This window comes from Aotus nancymaae, unplaced genomic scaffold, assembly GCF_030222135.1.
Source record: "Aotus nancymaae isolate 86718 unplaced genomic scaffold, 86718_ANA_hifiasm-v0.15.2.pri h1tg000019l, whole genome shotgun sequence".
Taxonomy (NCBI): Eukaryota; Metazoa; Chordata; class Mammalia; order Primates; family Aotidae; genus Aotus; species Aotus nancymaae.
This window is the reverse complement of record NW_026988431.1, coordinates 38,345,211-38,363,569: the sequence shown is the minus strand read 5'-3', so window position 1 is coordinate 38,363,569 and position 18,359 is coordinate 38,345,211. Positions and strand designations below refer to the sequence as shown.

The 18,359-nt window shown below is 38.3% G+C and overlaps 1 protein-coding gene across 1 annotated transcript in view; it reads left to right on the top strand.

The window, feature by feature from the left end:
- The first annotated feature begins 5,437 nt into the window (after positions 1-5,437).
- SLC9A9 (solute carrier family 9 member A9) overlaps positions 5,438-18,359 on the top strand; it is a 581,824-nt gene continuing 568,902 nt past the window's right edge. The window contains exon 1 of the mRNA XM_012437089.3: positions 5,438-6,027. Within this exon, the coding sequence (XP_012292512.2) occupies positions 5,853-6,027 (175 nt within the window). The 5' untranslated portion in view covers positions 5,438-5,852. The remainder of the gene's footprint in view (positions 6,028-18,359) is intronic.

The following is an 18,359-nucleotide window of genomic DNA, read 5'->3' as shown; positions in this document are numbered from 1 at the left end:
TGTTAGTCTGGATTTAAATGAATACATAATCACCTGTTGATTTAAAATTCATTTGGAGGAAGACCTTGGGTGGTAGTGTAGGGCATAGTGTATGTGTTTGTGTGTGATACACCAAGTTACACAGTCTTCAAAGAATCTCAGAGTAGTTTTAAACTTTTAACTTAAAATTTATACCTTAGATATAGTATTACCATCAGAAAATGGTATTTCAAAGTAAATTGAATTTTCTCTGCACAGGTGACATGTGGTTTTAACTCTGCTGACCACGGGACATGATATACCTTCTTATCTAGGATAACCAAGGTGTTTATCATAGAATTTATTATGCAATTTAGTTGGCTTAGGAATAAATAAAATTCATCTTAGGTGCTACTTAAGGATTGCTTTGAGCATAGCTATAAATTATTAAAGTTTCAAAGTGCATAGACCATATACAAAATTGAATGAAATAAAGAATAAATGAAGCTTCGTCACAAATTAAAATTTTATTTTTGAAAAATGGTATTTTCTAGTCTTTGTGCAAACTTCTTCACTTGAGATTCCTTGTATCACCTCCTCAATAAACTACCTGCAAATCCTTGTATGAAGGTCTGCCTTGAGGGAACTCACATGGAGATGCTCTCTAACAAAGGCTGTCTCAAAGGCTAGATTTTGAATTGATTTTGGAAAAACTAAGAGGTGACACTTGATTTTGACATATTTCATTTCAGAAAATATTTCCAAGCTTATTCAACTTCTCCTTGTCTGGAACTCTGTCTTCTCTCCTGTGTCTCTTTTCTCTTTAGAGAAAAATGTAGAGATCAGGGAGAGGCGGGTGCATGATGCCTTTCTTTGTTAGTTTATACGAAAAAATTATGATTTAACACAAAGTCTCTTTTAGCTAGTGAGGTCAGAGCTGTTATTTTGTGAAACATAGATTAGCAGTTATATCCTAAAAGAATGCAAATTTATCAAGTGAACACTTAATGGGAGATCAAAGAAATGAGATTTCCCAGCTCTTATTTCAGAAATTCTGTGCTAAAACAAGTCGCAGCATGTAGTAGCATGTCTCCATCTTTTCCTCCCTGCCCTTGGCTCCAGAGCTCCTACGTTTTTTATCCCTGAAGTCTTTATCTTGGGTTAGGAGCAGGCTCCAGCCACTGCGACGAACCTCCATTACCCCTGCCTTGTGCAGAACTGGCAGAGACTGAACAAAACAAGAAGCCAATGAGTGAATTTTTTTCCCATGATGGGCCTTCCAAGATGTGCAAGACAGGAGAGGGGACCTATAGACTGAAGTTTATTATTTCTATTGAAGAGGTGCCCTTTCCAAAGGAAAAGACATGATGTGCTGTGGACAGAAAGCTGAGGACAAAAGCTGGGACCCTCCTCATTCCCCAGGCTTCTGCTATAAGGCGGTCACCCCTTTGATGACATACGGATTACATGACTGGATCACAGGCATTGTGTCAGATTTGCTCTAATCTGGCTCTATACAGCATTGGGACTCTTCAATGAAAACAAAAATGCCTAAATAACATCCAGTACGTGTTTGGTGGGGCAAAGCCAGCCAAATACCCTCTGGTGCAGGTGGAAGAAGATTCTCCTCCTCTCTGGTCATCACTGAGTGATAGATAGACTTCTGAGCATCAAGAATCAGCACAGAGATAACAGTTCACAGAGGAAAACTGTGAGGTCTGCACCCATTTTTCCCTCTTCAGAGCATGGCTGGAATGCATGGGGGTGGGGTAGAAGAAGGAAAGGACACCTATTCATGCCACACACATTTCTACACTGGCATTGTTTAATAAAATGATACAAAGTCTCTGATTTCACTAGTTTTCAGTGACTTTTAATCTCACCTCCCCATGATAATGAAGATCAGTGGAAAGAACATGGAGTTGGGGTCACATCCTGGGTTCATGGCCCTGGATCCCACAGACCAGACTTTGTAGAGGTTGAAGAAAAGAAACCAAGCATTGGACCATGAATTTGGGGTGGGCTTAATATTGTCCAAGTGTTTATTATGGGATTTAATTACCTGTGAAATTTTTGAACTTTCATTTCTCTATGGAAATGAACTAATGGGAGGGGTTCATATTATTCAAATTTAGGGGCAATTTATGCTAACATGTGACTTTTCTCAGGTGGGTGCAGCTAAGATAGGTCTATGGTAAGCTTGAAACTAGAATAGGGGGTGAATTTTTGGATGAGGGCATTGTGTGGCTTTCGAGCAAACTTAATTACAGTGCTGTCCTGGCCCATTTCAGAAGTTTGGGTTGGCGTAGGGCAAAATATGAAACTTCCATTTCACTGGTCTGAGACTGATAAACAGCAAGGGAAAGGCCACATGAATGAGACAGTGGAATTTTCCTTTAACCCAGGGCCTGTGTTGTCTTAAGCCTTCTCTGTTAACCCTAAGGGCTGAGATAGAACTAAGACTGGACGTTGTAGAGCTCCAGGGAGTGGAGAGAGGACTTCTCAGTATCTCTCCCTACCCAAGGCAAACTTCGCTTCTCAATACTCTGACCCCACAATCTTCAATAACCTCTTACAAGAACGAGGAGCTCTCAAGTGATTGGTTAGATTCTATGAAGCCGATTGGGTCCCATTCACTAATGGGTGGGATTACCACACCATGCAAAGTTACCCTGGCCTGGAACGTTCTACTCTTCAATTCTTTCTTTCTTTCATTGTGGCTAGATGGGCAAGCTGAGACAGGACACACTGACTGCAGCAGGCTGGGCCATCCTGTTCTTTCTCATTGCTGCTTCTCACCTGCATGTTGCATCTTGCAGTGACCAGAAGGTATTAATATTTAGGGACAGTCAAGAATTCCTCTTTGATCCTTGTGCCTAAGTTTTGAGTCCATCCCAATTTCATCAGAGAACCTGGGACTAGTGATTCTGGTTACCAGGCCATAAAGCAGTGCTGTAATTTTTAACTATATTCTTTTTTGTGTAAATATTTCCTTTAGAAATCTCATGAAAAATATTATTGACAGTACAGGATTTGAGAATTGGAGGAGCTTTGGCTGTTAGAGTAACCAGCTTATCTGGTTTGTCTGTGAGTAAGGGGGTTTCCTGGCACACACAACTTCCAGTAGTAAAACCAGGGAAGTCCCTGATAAAGTATGATGAGTTGCTCATCCTGGCTGAAAAGCTATCTAAAGGCCAATACACCCCACGTGTAATTTAACCTCTACTGGCTGTGCGACCTTGGGTATGTTGCCAACTCTCCCTGAGCCTCAAATTGCTCACCAAAAGAAGGATGAGTATTTTCTGAATATTCAATTAAACTAAATTAAATTCCTTGGCATATTTTCTGATCCATAGCAGACTCTCTATTGTTACATGTTTCTGTTTTATTTTCTCGCTTATATTGGTGCAGCAGAATAAAAAATGATATTCTAAAAAGAAAACACAAAATAGGAGAAATCGAATTACTTTTCTGGGTGGAAGAATTGGAGATGTTTCCTGAACCCTCTTTTCTTCAAGCTTTTCCCCACAATGTGAAGCAGCATCAGGAATGAACAATGGAATAGTGAATGTACTCAATTCCTGGAATAAAGCAGGGGTCATACATTCAAACAACTGCAGGGGCCACACAGGGACAATGAATGAAAGAAGAGTGATTAATGGACTAGTGGCAAGCTGGTTGCAAATGCAGCAGGCAACCACTCAGCCCCAACAGATTGTGGCCACGTGAGAAGGGCCCACTGTGCCAGATCTTACAAACTTCTCTTGCAAGAAGCCATATAATTTTTTAAATGTTAAATATACTGATTTATATGTGTTGACATCAAACCTAAAACTTTTTAAAAAGATGTATAGGCCAATCAAAACATTCTGTGGGTCTTTAATCTTTTGTCAAGTTGCTTTATTGAGTAAGAGAGTGAAATTGGATATCACGAGACAACCAGAGAATGTTTATTCTACTCGGATGGAATAATTGTAATAAAAGAAAACCAAAGTAATTCAACGATGACAAAAAAAAAAAAAAGAGACAGGAAGTTCCTAGGTTTTGAATTTGTGTTATCTTGTATATCTGACAACTCAAGACTGAACCTGTGGAGTTACAAAATTATAAAGGTAGAATCTGCTAGCAAAGCTCCATGAAATGCTTGCAAGCATTAGCTGACAGGTTTCAAAACAGTATGAATATTAGTCATCACAGATATGCTGCCAAAAAGGGTAGCACGTTAGAAGAACATCTGCAGCATGCATGAATACCCTCTGCTAAGTTAAACTTAGAGAGGAAATAAGCTTCAAAAGTTGCACAAAGCAAAGATGCTGAAACAGCAGAGTTTTATATTAAGGGGTTGATAGACTTACTCTCATGGTGAAACTGTTTGTTGAGGAGGTAGTTAACTCCCAATAATATTACATGTTTGACCTTTAGCTTTAAGTGACAAAAAATTTTTCAGGATGCATTTGGGCTCAGCCTACTCAATAAGAAGTCACATTGTATAAACTGAGTATTCTGTCAAAATGTGCGTCATAGCTAATTAATACTCCTAAATTACAATGATATTGTAAAATGAAGAAAAACATCACTTAATCCAGGATATAGCCAATTGTGTTATAGGATCAAGTGTTAAAAGCAAGCAAGTCATAACATTTGTTAAGAGAAAAGAGAGAAAAAAAAAAAAGCTGCAGAACCTACGATATTATCTTGAACTATTTTAAAGTATAAAAATACGAAATCAGACAGAACCTGCTGCATGGAAGATGATCTGAAGAATCATCATTCTTATGGTCAGAATCCTGTGACACGAAGCTTCCATTTCTGGTGGCAGAATCAGTGGGCAACATTGTCTTGCCACAGGACAGAGGGGGTTGTGATCTGCTACAGATTTCTGTGGTCCAGGATGCCTAGACCAGGTACCCTACAAAGAGAGATCTATGCATGTGGCATTGCTGAGGATGGCTGTGTGGGTTTTTCTTTCAAAGTTGTGTGTTTAGTTTCTTTTCTTTGTCGTCTCAACATATCCAAACAGTACAGTTGTAGAGATGGGGATGGAATTTTATTTTTGTCTTTTGCTTTCATTTTTTTCTCTTGTTAAAAGAAAAACAATTTATTTAGAGTTTAAATGCTGCTCTGCAACTGTCAATTACATAAAGCCAAACAGAGTCATATACTAAATCCTTTCTTGCTTCTCAAGAATAAAACAAAGTCCAGTGAAATCACTTTAGGTTTGCTTAAACAATGTATAGTTATGATTTGAAAGCATGAGAAACCCTATGCCTTAAGTGAATCCTATTGTGAGATATTTGAGCTATGAGGCGGAAGTTTTAGGCTAAGAAGTGTAATATCTTTTCAGGAAGCTAATATGCTGACCCATGCAGAGCACAGAGGCTGATGGATACAATCCCCATCGCTAGCTTTGGTTAGAGAGGAAAGATCCTGCATTTAGGTGAAGTTGAGTCAGGAATTGGCTTTTCAAACTTAGAAAACGTTGCTAGTGTAAGGCTATCTTTTTTTATTATTAATCTACAGTTCATATTTATGAAGCTTAAGAAGACTTGTTTGGAACAATAAGACCAGGACTCAAAATCTCAGAATTATTGCTTGCAGATTTATCCAGTATGACAAATATTTTCATGAGATGAATCGTTTAAAGACATTACGAGTCAGTGATGAAACCACACACTCTGGAGTTTGAAAAGAGACAGGGCTGCTTTAAGAGAGAAACAGGAAGTTGTAACTAGAAGCCATCTGAATACTAAGCCAGGGCAGAATGCTTGTGAAGTAGCAACTAAATTGGCAGTGTTTCTTCTGAAATTCTCAGGCAGTCGGACCATCTTAGGCAAATCTTGATAAAATAGCCGTTATCCAGGTTTTTATCTAAGGAATTCCAAAAAGACTGGAGAATGGAGAGACAGTCAAGGGCTGTGTCAGAAAAGGATGAGTATCAGTTTCAACATCAGGGAGCGGTGGAGCTGCTTGTCTTCAATTTTTTGCTCATCCTTACCATTTTGACAATCTGGTTATTTAAAAATCATCGATTCCGCTTCTTGCATGAAACTGGAGGAGCAATGGTCTATGGTGAGTGCCTAAATTGTGAGACTGATGTGAAACTTGTTGCTTGAGCGTAATTAGAGACTTGTGTTCACATAGCAAAGTACCGAAACTGGAGGAAATGTGCTGATGGAAATGTCATTAGCTTGATGAAAGGTGCTGCAGCATAATGAATGCTAACCTCTTTCCAGACAAGCCGCCGAAATTTGCCATGTCACCAGAGCAAATGCCATAGTCATGTTCTCACGCGGCACATAATGCAAGTCTGTTGACAGATGCGATGCGGGTCCATTGTCATGTGGGGAGTCGAGGGCGAGCTGTTTGTTTTTGTAATGATGTTGGGAAGTGATGGCTTGGCAGTCACAAAGAGCAGCCTTCTCTCTCTGGCTGCAGCAATGAACATTACAAAGTTCTAGAAAAAACATCCCTTCAAAATGTATGCCACAAATCGTCTTATATCAACTAATTTCAAAAAGAAAAGTTGCAGAAACTAACCCCACACCTCTTATGAGAATATTATGTCCAAGTCCTTTTTATTTATATGAACAATGTTTAATTTTCTTATAATAAAATGTTGTAAATAAATGAGAGTTTCTTTATGCAGTACTTTTTACTTCTTAGCCTGATTTCAGATGTTCTAACTTATAATTATCATTGCTGGGGTTATTTGTTATATATCTCTTATTTATTTATTGGAGGCCAAGTTGTGAAAAACTATTTGTTTAACATCCAAAGTATTGCTCTTTCTGGGCAATTTACCATATTATTCTTTCCAGAAAGTTTAATAAAGTATGACAGAGATTATCTAGTCTGTACTCTCATCTTTTAAATTAACATGAAAGACACCAGCTTTTATTAACAAACTGGTGTTACTGATAAAATAGTTTGCTTCACTGCTCTTATCTCAGCCTGATAATGGATAGGAAGTTTGAACACAATGGTGACAGGCAAGGCATTGCTATAATTCATAGCAAATAACATACTTTTGTATTTGGGCTTTCTTCATTTTAGAAATCCTGAAACCCTTTCATAAGCCTGAGATTCAGGGTACAAGATCAATGCACATTGTATATGCTAACCCTGTGATGTCCCGATATTAACAACGTACAGTCATGATTTGAGAACATAAGAAATCCTATGCCTTCGGGGGATCCCAATGTGAGATATTTGAGTTGTAAGCAGAAGTTTCAGGCTTAGCTGTGTAACATCTTCTCAGTAAACTGATATGCTGATCCATGCAGAGCACAGAGTGAAATTCCTTGGTATTAAGGGTCTTTTGAAAATATTTTGCTTTATTTATTTATTTAAATTTAGTGGAGACAGGTTCTCACTACGTTCCCCAGGCTGGTCTCCAACTCCTGGCCTAAAGAGATCCTCCAACGCCGGCCTCCCAAAATGCTGACATTACAAGCATGAGCCACCATTCTTAGCCAGTATTGAGGATCTTAAAGCACACAAGAATACTCTCATTTAAGAGGGGAAAAAAAAGTCACAATCACGTGGGAGAGAAATAGCCAAACAAAAAGGAAGTGATGCCATCAGATGTGAAGCCCTAGGTTCCTGTCATTTTCCTATCTCCACCACGAACAGAATCTTTCTCTTGACTTGACTAATAAGTAATCCACAAGGATACGGAATGGAATCTGAGAAGCCAGAAACAATGTAATTCTTGTTATCGTATTAAAGGGACGTAGGTGCTTTAGCAAAACTACACAGATTTAATAGATTGCCAACCTTTGTTAAAAGGAAAGATTTCTTCACATCCCTGAATTTGAGTGAACTATGACTAGTTTACCAGTTTCAATGGTGGGGATATTGTTTTTGTAGAAGTTTTGATAACCTATTAAAATTCAGACATACTTTGCATTCACAATACATACAGTAACTCTTACTTTTGAACCTGAAAAATTACAGATCACCTTTAATCCTGAAAAACGCTCTGAAATATTTTTTAAATTGTGCTTGAAATCATAAAAATAATAGTTCATTGACCACTGCTGTTGAGGTAGCATTTCTCTTGCTGTTCTTAAGGCAGATAAGGCTTAAAGTTTCTGAGTGGAATTAAGTTGGGTTCTCTAATTTCTGTTCTTCTTTCATGATTTTTTTTAATATAAAAGTTCTTGAAAGCAAATTCTGAACCAGTGAAATATAAAAGGATTATAAATATTATGGAGATATGCATATATATGTATTCTATTACTAGAAATTTTGAGTATCTTTCAGTTATCTTGAACTATATAAATCAATGAAAAACATATTTTAGTGATGTTTCACTTTTTCTTGGCATAGAATCATAATTGTTGGGATGTCAGAGAATTTTAGAGGTTATCTTCTCTATCCCCTTTAGTTTACAGAGGCAGAGAAGTGAAGGGACTTTCCAAAACTGAATAGCCACTCATGGCTGGTCCACGTGCTTTCACTCATACACAGGTCTTACTGTGGTTCACATTCACCTTGAAAAAACTCTCCCAATATTCTCTGAAAGTACTCCATATGGGTGGCATTCGTGACTTGTCACGTTTCTTCTTCAGGGACTACCTAAATGCTATATCTTAGGTGCTTATTGGGAACTTTCTGTCAGTGATGTAATAAAATAGTCTGAAACTACACCAGAGGAACAAGATGGGATACTCTAGTAAATACGTTTTAATGATAGGGGAAAGGAGCTACCACATGAATTAGTTGTCCAACAGCTATAAATGAATTTGGAATTCATAGAGTGGGAAGGAGTCTTAATAATCATAAATCCAGCATTCTCATTTTGCAGACAAAGAAATGAAGATGCAGAGAGATGAAAGTCGTGTAACTAGTTAGCTATTGGGGTGGGATTCAACCTCCATCTCTTTAATAAGAGATGCTATTTAAAGATAAGTAAATTATTGCGATAATTTTCCTGGAGAAAGGATGTGTCTGTGGGATCTAGATGCATTCTCATATGGTTAAACTTTCAAGATTCGCTAGATTCTCTTTTCCAGGTGGTCTAAAAGAGTGAATTTTCAGCATCACACACAGTGCAAATCCCCTTTTTCCATTAGAGGATTAAACTCACAGCTTTTGCAAGAGCAGGGGACATGGTGATAAACAATGGGGAAGAAAAAAAACAAAACTGTGTTTAAAACCTAAGCTTTTTGAGCTATGATTGTGTCACTTCACTCCAACCTTCACTTGAGCCTAGGTGACAGAATGAGGCCCTGTCTCTAAAAAAAATTTCTTATTTTTTAGGAGATGAATATTTAAGAATAGACTGTAACAGTCATCTCCATGCTACAGACACATTTGCTTGTAATGAAACATATTGCATGACGTAGCGGACCTGCACCTAATGGTTATCGATGAATTTGGCTAGCAACTCCCCTACTGCACTGAGTTCTGCTCTTGCTCTCACTGACTATTTGTACAATGTATCATTTGTCCTGTATCAAGAATGATAAATGTTCTTCCCCAGCATCAAATTTCCTATAATACTTCAGCCTGTTCTACCATCTGCTTTTCTGCCAGTGTTCCTTTGACATGTGTCAAATGTACTTTAGAAGACTCAATAGATGTTGCGTCTATTTTTTATCAGTGTACCTGAGAGTCCAATTTAAAAATTCTAGAGAACAGGGGCTTAGAAAAATGAGCCATTTAAAAAATGCAGAGAAAAGTGATCAAGCAGAATGTTTAATATTCTTTTACAGTTATTGTTAGAAATAATTTCCAAGTTGTTAACCTTAAAATATCATATGAAGGGTTGTAGAGACCGAGAAAAATTGTGTGGCGTTTGGCTAGACTCTGTGACAATCAGAGATATATATGATACTCCAAATAGTATAAATAATCCATTAAATGACAATACTTTTTTCTTGTTATTAAAGGTCATAGGAAGTATATAAACATTAGTGGCAGCTTTGTAACAATATTTTTGCTTTACCGGGAACAGTAATGGATAATCTGTTATGATATTCAATGGTTCTTATTTCAAAATTGAAGGATTAGAATCCATAACTGGTTCAAAATGTAAGCCATAGTGATATTTATTTAAATTGGACTGAAAGCATAAATGACAATTAGTGGTCAAAATATTGATTGGCAGCAGCTGGTGCACTGAGTACTGCTCACTTAGGGCCTGTATCCCCTGCTCAATGCTCATAAAAGAAATGTGCTCCTTGCTCCCTGATAGCATTTAGAATTCCATTATGTGTCACTGGGGGCCGCCATAATTTACAGGACATTTATAATGCCGTGCATTTGAGGGCTGGGATCTGAGCTTAGGGATGGAGCAATTTAAACCTCTTAGAATTCTGCCTTTGATTTCCTAGCCTTTCCATATAAGTTAGTCTCTGAATTCATGTAAAAATTGCGCCAACTGTTAAGTTGGCAAAAAACAAATATCAAGACACAAAGTTTACATTTTGAATTCATTAAACTATATCATATTCAAGCGTTTTCTGATTCTTTAGGAATATGCTTACCAGTTTAATAGGACCAATTTGATTCACTCAACAACATGATTTTAAAGAAAATACAATTACATGGTGAATCACAAAGGTTGAAAAATTATCTTTTCTGAAAAATCTTCTGCAGGCCTTAATTTCTTCCTAGCACTCCCTGCAGATTCCTCAGGATTAAATTGGGTTGTTGGGCACGTGTGACTGCACCCTCCAAATCCGTTTTGCCCTCCTCCAGGACAGCCCGTCCTCCCTGACTGCCAGGCTCATGGGAGGTGCTTCCTACCGCTTCACCCTCTTCCTGATGGCTGAAGGTCTTTCTAAGGCTCTACTTATTCCACTGTGGCATGTCTTATAGAGAAAACATTGATGCGCTCCCTGGAGATTTAAGTTTCTTGATCTTCATGATTTGTTTTTCAGTAGTTAGATGCATTATTTTGGGCAAGTGACATAATATCTGGCTTTATTTTTCTCAACTATAACATGGGGAAGAAAGGAATAGATATCACACATCTCCCTTTCAGCTGCAAAAGTCCTTCAAAATTCAGGCTGAGACTGAGTTCAACCATCAGGCATCTTTCAGCCATTCCAGCCCAAACCAGAAGCTTTCCTTCCAGAACATGGCAGCCTATAATGATATCCAGTCCTTTCTCTCAGACAAGATTTTAGTGTTACTTGGCCACTGTTAGTACTTCCTGCTTCTGCTCTGATTTTTCAATGAGTGCTCAGTAAATTCTGTTGAATTCTTGTCAGAAAGGTGAGGAGAACAAGTTAAACTACCAGAACAGTGAGCGCTGGCTGTATATTCCACAGTTTACAGATGCAGTTTTTTATGAAAACCAGAGTAGCTCTGGTTTAATTTGAAGAGATCTGCAGGAAAGGTAATCAGGGCTAGGAGCCCAGCATACTAAACTTCTTCTCCCTTTTGGTGTAAAAATATTTGATTTTTAAGGAACTTCAGAGATTCGTGCAATGTTCTCCATGCGTTAATACATTTGCCAGAGAAAGGTAAAATAATGAAGGAGTGTAAGGTATACTGCACTCTGTATGTTTTTAAAAGTTGATTTTAAGAAAATAGCCATGCTGGACACAGTGGCTCATGCCTGTAATCCTAGCACGTTGGGAGGCTGAGGGGGCTGGATCACCTAAGGTCAGGAGTTCAAGATTAGCTTGACCAACATGGTGAAACTCCATTTCTACTAAAAAATACAAAAATTATCCAGGCATGGTGGCAGGCGCCTGTAATGCCAGCTACTCGGGAGGCTGAGACGGAAGAATCGCTTGAGCCCAGGAGGCGGAGGTTGCAGTGAGCCAAGATCACGCAATTGCACTCCAGCCTGGGCAACAGAACAAGACTCCATCTCCAAAAAAAAAAAAATAGCCTCTTTATTTTGAATAAATAAATAACTGAATAACCTATACATTCTGAATCTCAAAGAACTATAGATGAAACTTTACTACAAACTATTATGGCAACTGAAGGCTGTAACACTTGCTACTGGCTAATCGTAGCTTTTAATGTTTCACTTCTTCAGGTTCTTAAGGGATTCTCCATTTTGGTTCCATTTTGTACACGTTTGGAAAGTAATCTGCAGAAATGAGCTGTGCTTGCAAGGACTTCATAGTTCCCAAGAATTAAAAAAAAAAAAATTCCACTTGATAACTTAATTCCTTTTCTTTATCTTCCTTCCCTCACTTCCCTTTCCTCCCACCCTCTTTTCCAAGCTGTTTGCTTTGCAATATGTTACTGGTAATGAATTGCAGGATAATGCAGTCTTAACTTGTTTTCTCCTAAGTATTTGAGTTCAAAACTCGTGTATCTAAAGAAATATGGTTGGGGTCATTAATAAAGAAAATCTATTCTATCAAAAAAAAAAAAAAGAAAAGGATTCCCCCTCTCACTGTTTGAAAGGCTAATGAATGTGCATATCAAGAAAACAGATTTATGATTCAAATTATTTATGTAGATATTATATACAGTCTAAATTGGATTAATGTTATATGGTTAACAAAATGGGGATATGGAGAGCTGATGTTTACTAAACATCTAAAATAGATGTTTGTTAAACATCTCTCATGTCAAAAAGTTGATATACAAAAATAAAAATAGCTAACACAAATAGCATTCCTGATATAAACTACGCTGTTACAAGCACTTTACATATATTGACTCATTTAATCCTCACAACCACCATTTTTTAGGTAGGAAAACTGAAGTACTAAAACATTATTAAGTAACTTGCCTGAAGTTGCACATCTACTAAATGTCAGAGCTGAGTCTCAAACATTGGCAGTTTAGCTTCATGTGGTCATCTGCTACCTTAAACCTGGGTGTGTTTGTTGTGGGGGGAGGGGATGAGTGGGGGACGTGTTACCATTTTCATGTTACAGATGAGGAAACCAACTCTGAGAGACAGAAAGTAACTTGCTGATAACCAACAGGGCTGTACTTCAAATTCAGGACTATATAACCTCTGTTCTTTCACCTCTATCACTTATGTAGTCCTAGAATAATTGCTGTTTATTTATTAACTGTCTGCTCTGTGTCAGATGATGGTATCTTAGGAAGTTTACAGAAGAGAGGTGGAGACTGAGATATGTAACTATATACATTATCCCTAATCCTCACAACAACCATGCTAAGCAGGCAAGATCATCTTTAGTTTGCATATAAGGAAACAGAAACTCAAAAAACGTATGACTTAACCAGCTCTGCCCAGAGTAATTGGCAAAAATGCTCTTTTGAAAGCAAGCACTCTCAAATTCTGGCTGCAGTCATTCTCTCATCCAAGTCTACTCTTGATATGTAACTGTCCCATGAAATCAGGATAGGAAATGACTGAGGGTAAAACTAGTTAAGTTTCTCCTCTACCTTGAAGCCTCAGAAATGTTACACGGTCTGTAGCAGAAAGCCCACTGTGGGCAACAGAATGGAGCAATACTGTGAAAATATATCCATATTAAGTAGCTGGAGTTGAAATAGTCCAAGCCTACCTGGAAGCACTGTCACAGCTTGCGGGGTAGTCATGTTGCAAGTTCATGGTCTTTCTGGTTTTAAATGACTATGGTTGAAATAATGGGTGTGACAGATACTATAAATAGTTTGAGAAGGGACTGTAAATTTATATGAATTGTGCAAAATAGGCTTTCATCATATGTTAGTTAAACTGAATTTAATTTTTGGAAGAGACTGAAGGTAGAACCATTAACTATGCATCTGGGTTTTCCAAACTCTGAAAGCTGTGTGTATGAGCCTACGATGGTATGGATTTTGATGGAATTTCAAAACTGTGAGGACTCATGTTGGCAGGAACTATTGTCTTATAGGACAATGCTTCTCAGTGTGTTTCCTGACCAGCACTGTCAGCATCATGGGAGAACTTGTTAGAAATGCAAATACGTAGTTCTCAGCCCAGATCTAGGGAATCAGAAACTCTGGGGTGGGGCCCAGCGAACTGTGTTTTAACAAACTTTCCAGGAGGTTCTGATGCACTGAAGTTTGAGAGCTCCTTTGCTAGGAAAATAAAATTGAAATGTAGTTCCTAGTTTCATTTTCTCTGTTTTTTCTTATTTCTTTCTTATCCCATTACTCTCCTATGGTGAAAGGGTGAGGGTTGGAAGACCATTTCCCTTTATTACAGAGTCCTTTTTATACTGTTTGTAACACTTTGTAAAGTCTCTACCTCTGGTTTGAGAAAAAAATAAACTGTGTTATATAAACATTATAAAGTAAGAAACCACATTTGTTTATTCATTATACATCTAGTTAGACATTTCTGTTTCTATGTTTCTTCTGTCAACTTCCTAAGATGATTGCAAGGAAGAGTATTAGCTATATATAAGCTGATGGCTGAGATAGTTTCTAAAGAAAAGTTATCTATTATATGGTTAGAAATCCCAGAGTTTTGTGAAGTGTGTACATTGTGTATATGTGTATGTGTGTGTTTATATGTGCTTGCATATGTATGTGCATGTGTGTACATATTATATATGTGTGCATGTGTGTGCTTGTGATGTGTGTGTGTTGTTTGTTGTGAACCAAGGATGGATTGTGAACATTGGACACCCCACTCTGATGGAGAATCTGATGGTTGGGACCTTCTGGCAGTTTTCAGATGACTCTATCCTGGGAGAAGATAGAAACTTTGAACAAGGCATCCCAAGGTGAATTAGCTTCATGGACCACTTTCCACTTTGGAATTTAATGAGATACTCTTATTGGCATGTGCCCCAGACCTGTTCTGAAATCATTCTGGGACTTTTCACCAAAGCAAGTTGATGGTGAGCTAGCACAAAGCAATAAATTGTGACAATAAAAGTGCAACACCTACACTTTCCTTTAGTTTTTTTAATTTAAAAGGTTGGTGGGACCCAGCAATCCCATTATTGGGTATATGTGCAAAGGATTATAAATCATTCTATAGAGACACATGCACACATGCATTTATTGCGGCACTATTCACAATAATAGCAAAGACTTGGAACCACCCCAAATGCCTATCAATGATAGACTGGATAAAGAGCATGGGACACATGTATACCATGGAATACTATGCAGCCATAAAAAAGGATGAGTTCATGTCCTTTGTAGGATGAATCTGGAAACCATCCTTCTCAGCAAACTAACACAGGAACAGAAAACCAAACACTGCATGTTCTCACTCATAAGTGGAGTTGAACAATGAGAACACATGAACACAGGGAGGGGAACATCACACACTGGGGTCTGTCAGAGGGTGGGTGGGGTAGGGGAGGGATAGTATTAGGGGAAATACCTAATGTAGATGATGGGTTGGTGGGTGCAGCAAACCACCATGGCATATGTATACCTATATAACAACCTGCATGTTCTGCACATGTATGCCAGAACTTAAAATATAATAATTAAAAAAAGAAAACTAAAAAAGGTTGGTGAAAGAACAGAGAAAGAACAAACTCCCCCACCAGAAACAGAAGGCATTATATGTTGTTACCGCATTATATGTTTTTACTTTTGGTTCCATTCCTGACTAATCTCAGAGCAAAACTAAAGTGCTAAAAAAGAAAACATTAGGAAATGCATTTAGATATTTGAAGTTCAAACCATGTCATCTCTCTAAATTCATGTTCTAAAAGAGACTTTGATAAAATGGGAAGGGATAAACATCAAATAAAAAGTGAAACATTTTGTAGATGCAGTTGAAGTCTGATCTTTGTGAATATCATCTTATAGTTAAATGTTGTTCACTGACTTGGTTTCCTTAGATTATTTTTCAGACTATTTCCTTCTTCTTTATGTTCACATTGGAGTCCCTAGTTCATATTTTTTTAATCTGAGTGATTGAAATAACGATGTCACAGATTTCCTACCTTAAAGTCTCGCGTTGTAAAAAGTTATAATGATGGTAAAGAACATTCTTCCTTGAGCTTTGTTCCTTTCATCCTGAAATCCCTTCACTCAGATGTTCTAAATTGTCCCTTATGTAAATATAAACTAAATATGATGTTATCTTCCTCTCCTTGTCCTCTCTGTCCCTCAGTTGTCTTTCCTGTCTTCAAATAATTATCTCCAAATGCTGTTTCTTCTTGCTCTGAAACACATCAAATCTGCCTCCCAACAAGGAAGTCACTCGGTTCTTCCTCAAGGCCGCCTTGCCAATCACTTCTTTCTCCTGAACACTCTCCAGTCCTCTGCTGTGCCAAGGCCCTTTGCCTGCACTGCCCTAAGCTCCCATCCCAAACTGCTTGATGTGCCTGACTGACACTGGGCTCCTTGATTTCTGTATACTTTTCCCTAGAAAAGCATGCCCTCTTCTCTACCCGACGAACTCTCACACATCCTCGAGAACATCCTCTATTAAGTCTCTTCCAATACTATAGGGAGGGGGGTTAGTTGGTCTTTTCTTTAGGGTCCCTTAAAACTTTGCGCATTGCTTTGTGACACAAAAGCCAATGGCTTTTCTCTCTGTTAAGGTGCATTTAGTTGCAAGTAACAGAAACCCTGACAGAAACAGAATTAAGCAATAAAGACATTTATCACCTCCCATAACTGGAAGTCCAGAGAATAGTCATCAAAGCTATTTGATTCAATACCTACTTTTGTCATCAAAAACCCAGATTCTTTCCTTTTCTCTGCTCTACTAACCTCAGTGCTGACTTCAATGTCAGGCTAGCAGTGAAGTGGCTATGGCAGCGCCTGGTGTCCTAACCAGGCCCATTAATATCCCGGAAAAGAAAAGAGGTCCTCTCTTCTGTGTTTCTCTTGCAGGATGTGAAAACCTTTCTAAGAAGCTCCCTAGCAGATTCCCTTCACTTCTTATTGGCAGTAACAGGGTCACATACCCGTTCCAGAACCAGTTATCAGCAGGGAGAGTGAGAATATCCCCGGAGCTGAGAGTGAGTTCAACTGAGCATATGGCTATGTGGGGAGGGATGGACAGCAAATAAACCAGGGCTTTGTGGGGTAAACAGGGATAGACACAGGGCCTGATATATTTACAAGATTGAAATATAATATGATATAACATTACATAGTTTGAGGCTGCATCTTCTTAGGGAACTGGCGATGCCCCATTAATCTAGATTATTCTTGGTAGCCACTCAATGCAGTGAGAGGGAAACGACTGCAGAACTCAGTTCTCCTGCAGTCTTCATGTGTTAACTGCATTTGCTTTAGGCTCCTAAATTCTTCCAACATCATGTAGCACTTAAATATATACTTTTGTAAATGTCTAATTAGGCACATGTATATAGTTGTGCTTGCTGCATTGTGCAACTCTGGGGAAGCTCTGTTTCTATAGGAATGGAGTCTAAAGCAATCTGGCCAGAGTTGTGCCAGGTAGCGGGGAACTCTGTGTGATGGTGTCTGGACGCAATTGTAGTGTTGAACACAGCCAACGAGATTAAAATCTCCTTTAAAGCGCATTTGTGTTTTTAAAAACCATTCTGAAATCTGCTTCATTAAAGATTTTTTAAAAAGTATGTCTCCATCTTTTATTTCTCTAAGAAAAGCCACTTGAAGAAAATGCTTCCCCATCATGAAAAATGACCATAGATGAGATGCAAGGGAAATTGGTTATGAAATGCAGACTTCATATAGCAAATTTAGTAAATACTTGTTCTATCTTATTTTTACTGGAAATTAGGATGGTAGGGTTGGGCAGAAGGGAAGGGGCTGGTAGGTTAAGATATTTTAATATCGTAGGGGCAAAATCATCTTTTATTCATCTTTATAATAACTCCTACAAGTCCTAGAGCAATGCCTTAGGTGTCTGCGGCATGAACACACAATGAGGGAGTAATAGAGAAAGCAGGTGGAGTTTTCTCTTATTTTCAATGTGGATAATGAGATGAGAACCAGTTCAGGACGATCTTCCCAATGTTCCTTGGTTTGAGTATTCCTGAGGCTGTTTCTTCCTTCCTTCTGCCTCCTCTCTTCTTTCTTCTCTCACAAACTTCACGCTATCAACTGTATGCCATGCATGTGCTCTATAAGAGTTATGTTGAATGCTCTGCAAGGACAGGGACCTCACAGCATTTGGCGTGATGTTCCTTATTTGTGACACTTTAAAATGTTGGTAACTGACTACGTAAACTCGGAGGATCCTTTTTTTCTTAACTCCAGGGGAGCTTGTGAACTTGGAGAAAGTTGGGCTACAATTCTGCAAGTGTTTGGCTTTTCTAGAGGAAAAGAGATAAAGAATAGCACAGAGCCTCTGCCCTAAACAATCTCATTGTCTAGTTGGGAAGAAAAAGCCAAGATCTGTAAAGCAGCATTGAATATGTCTTTATAAAACTGGCCTCTAAAGTGTGTGGTTCAAACAATAAGTGTTGTCAGATGCAAAGATTAAGGAGTCCAATGAGCACAGACTCTATCAGGGTTCTGGTGTCCACAGGTGAGACTTGAGAGGGACTTTTTAGGATAGTGAGTGCTCTAGGAATGAAGTCCATTGT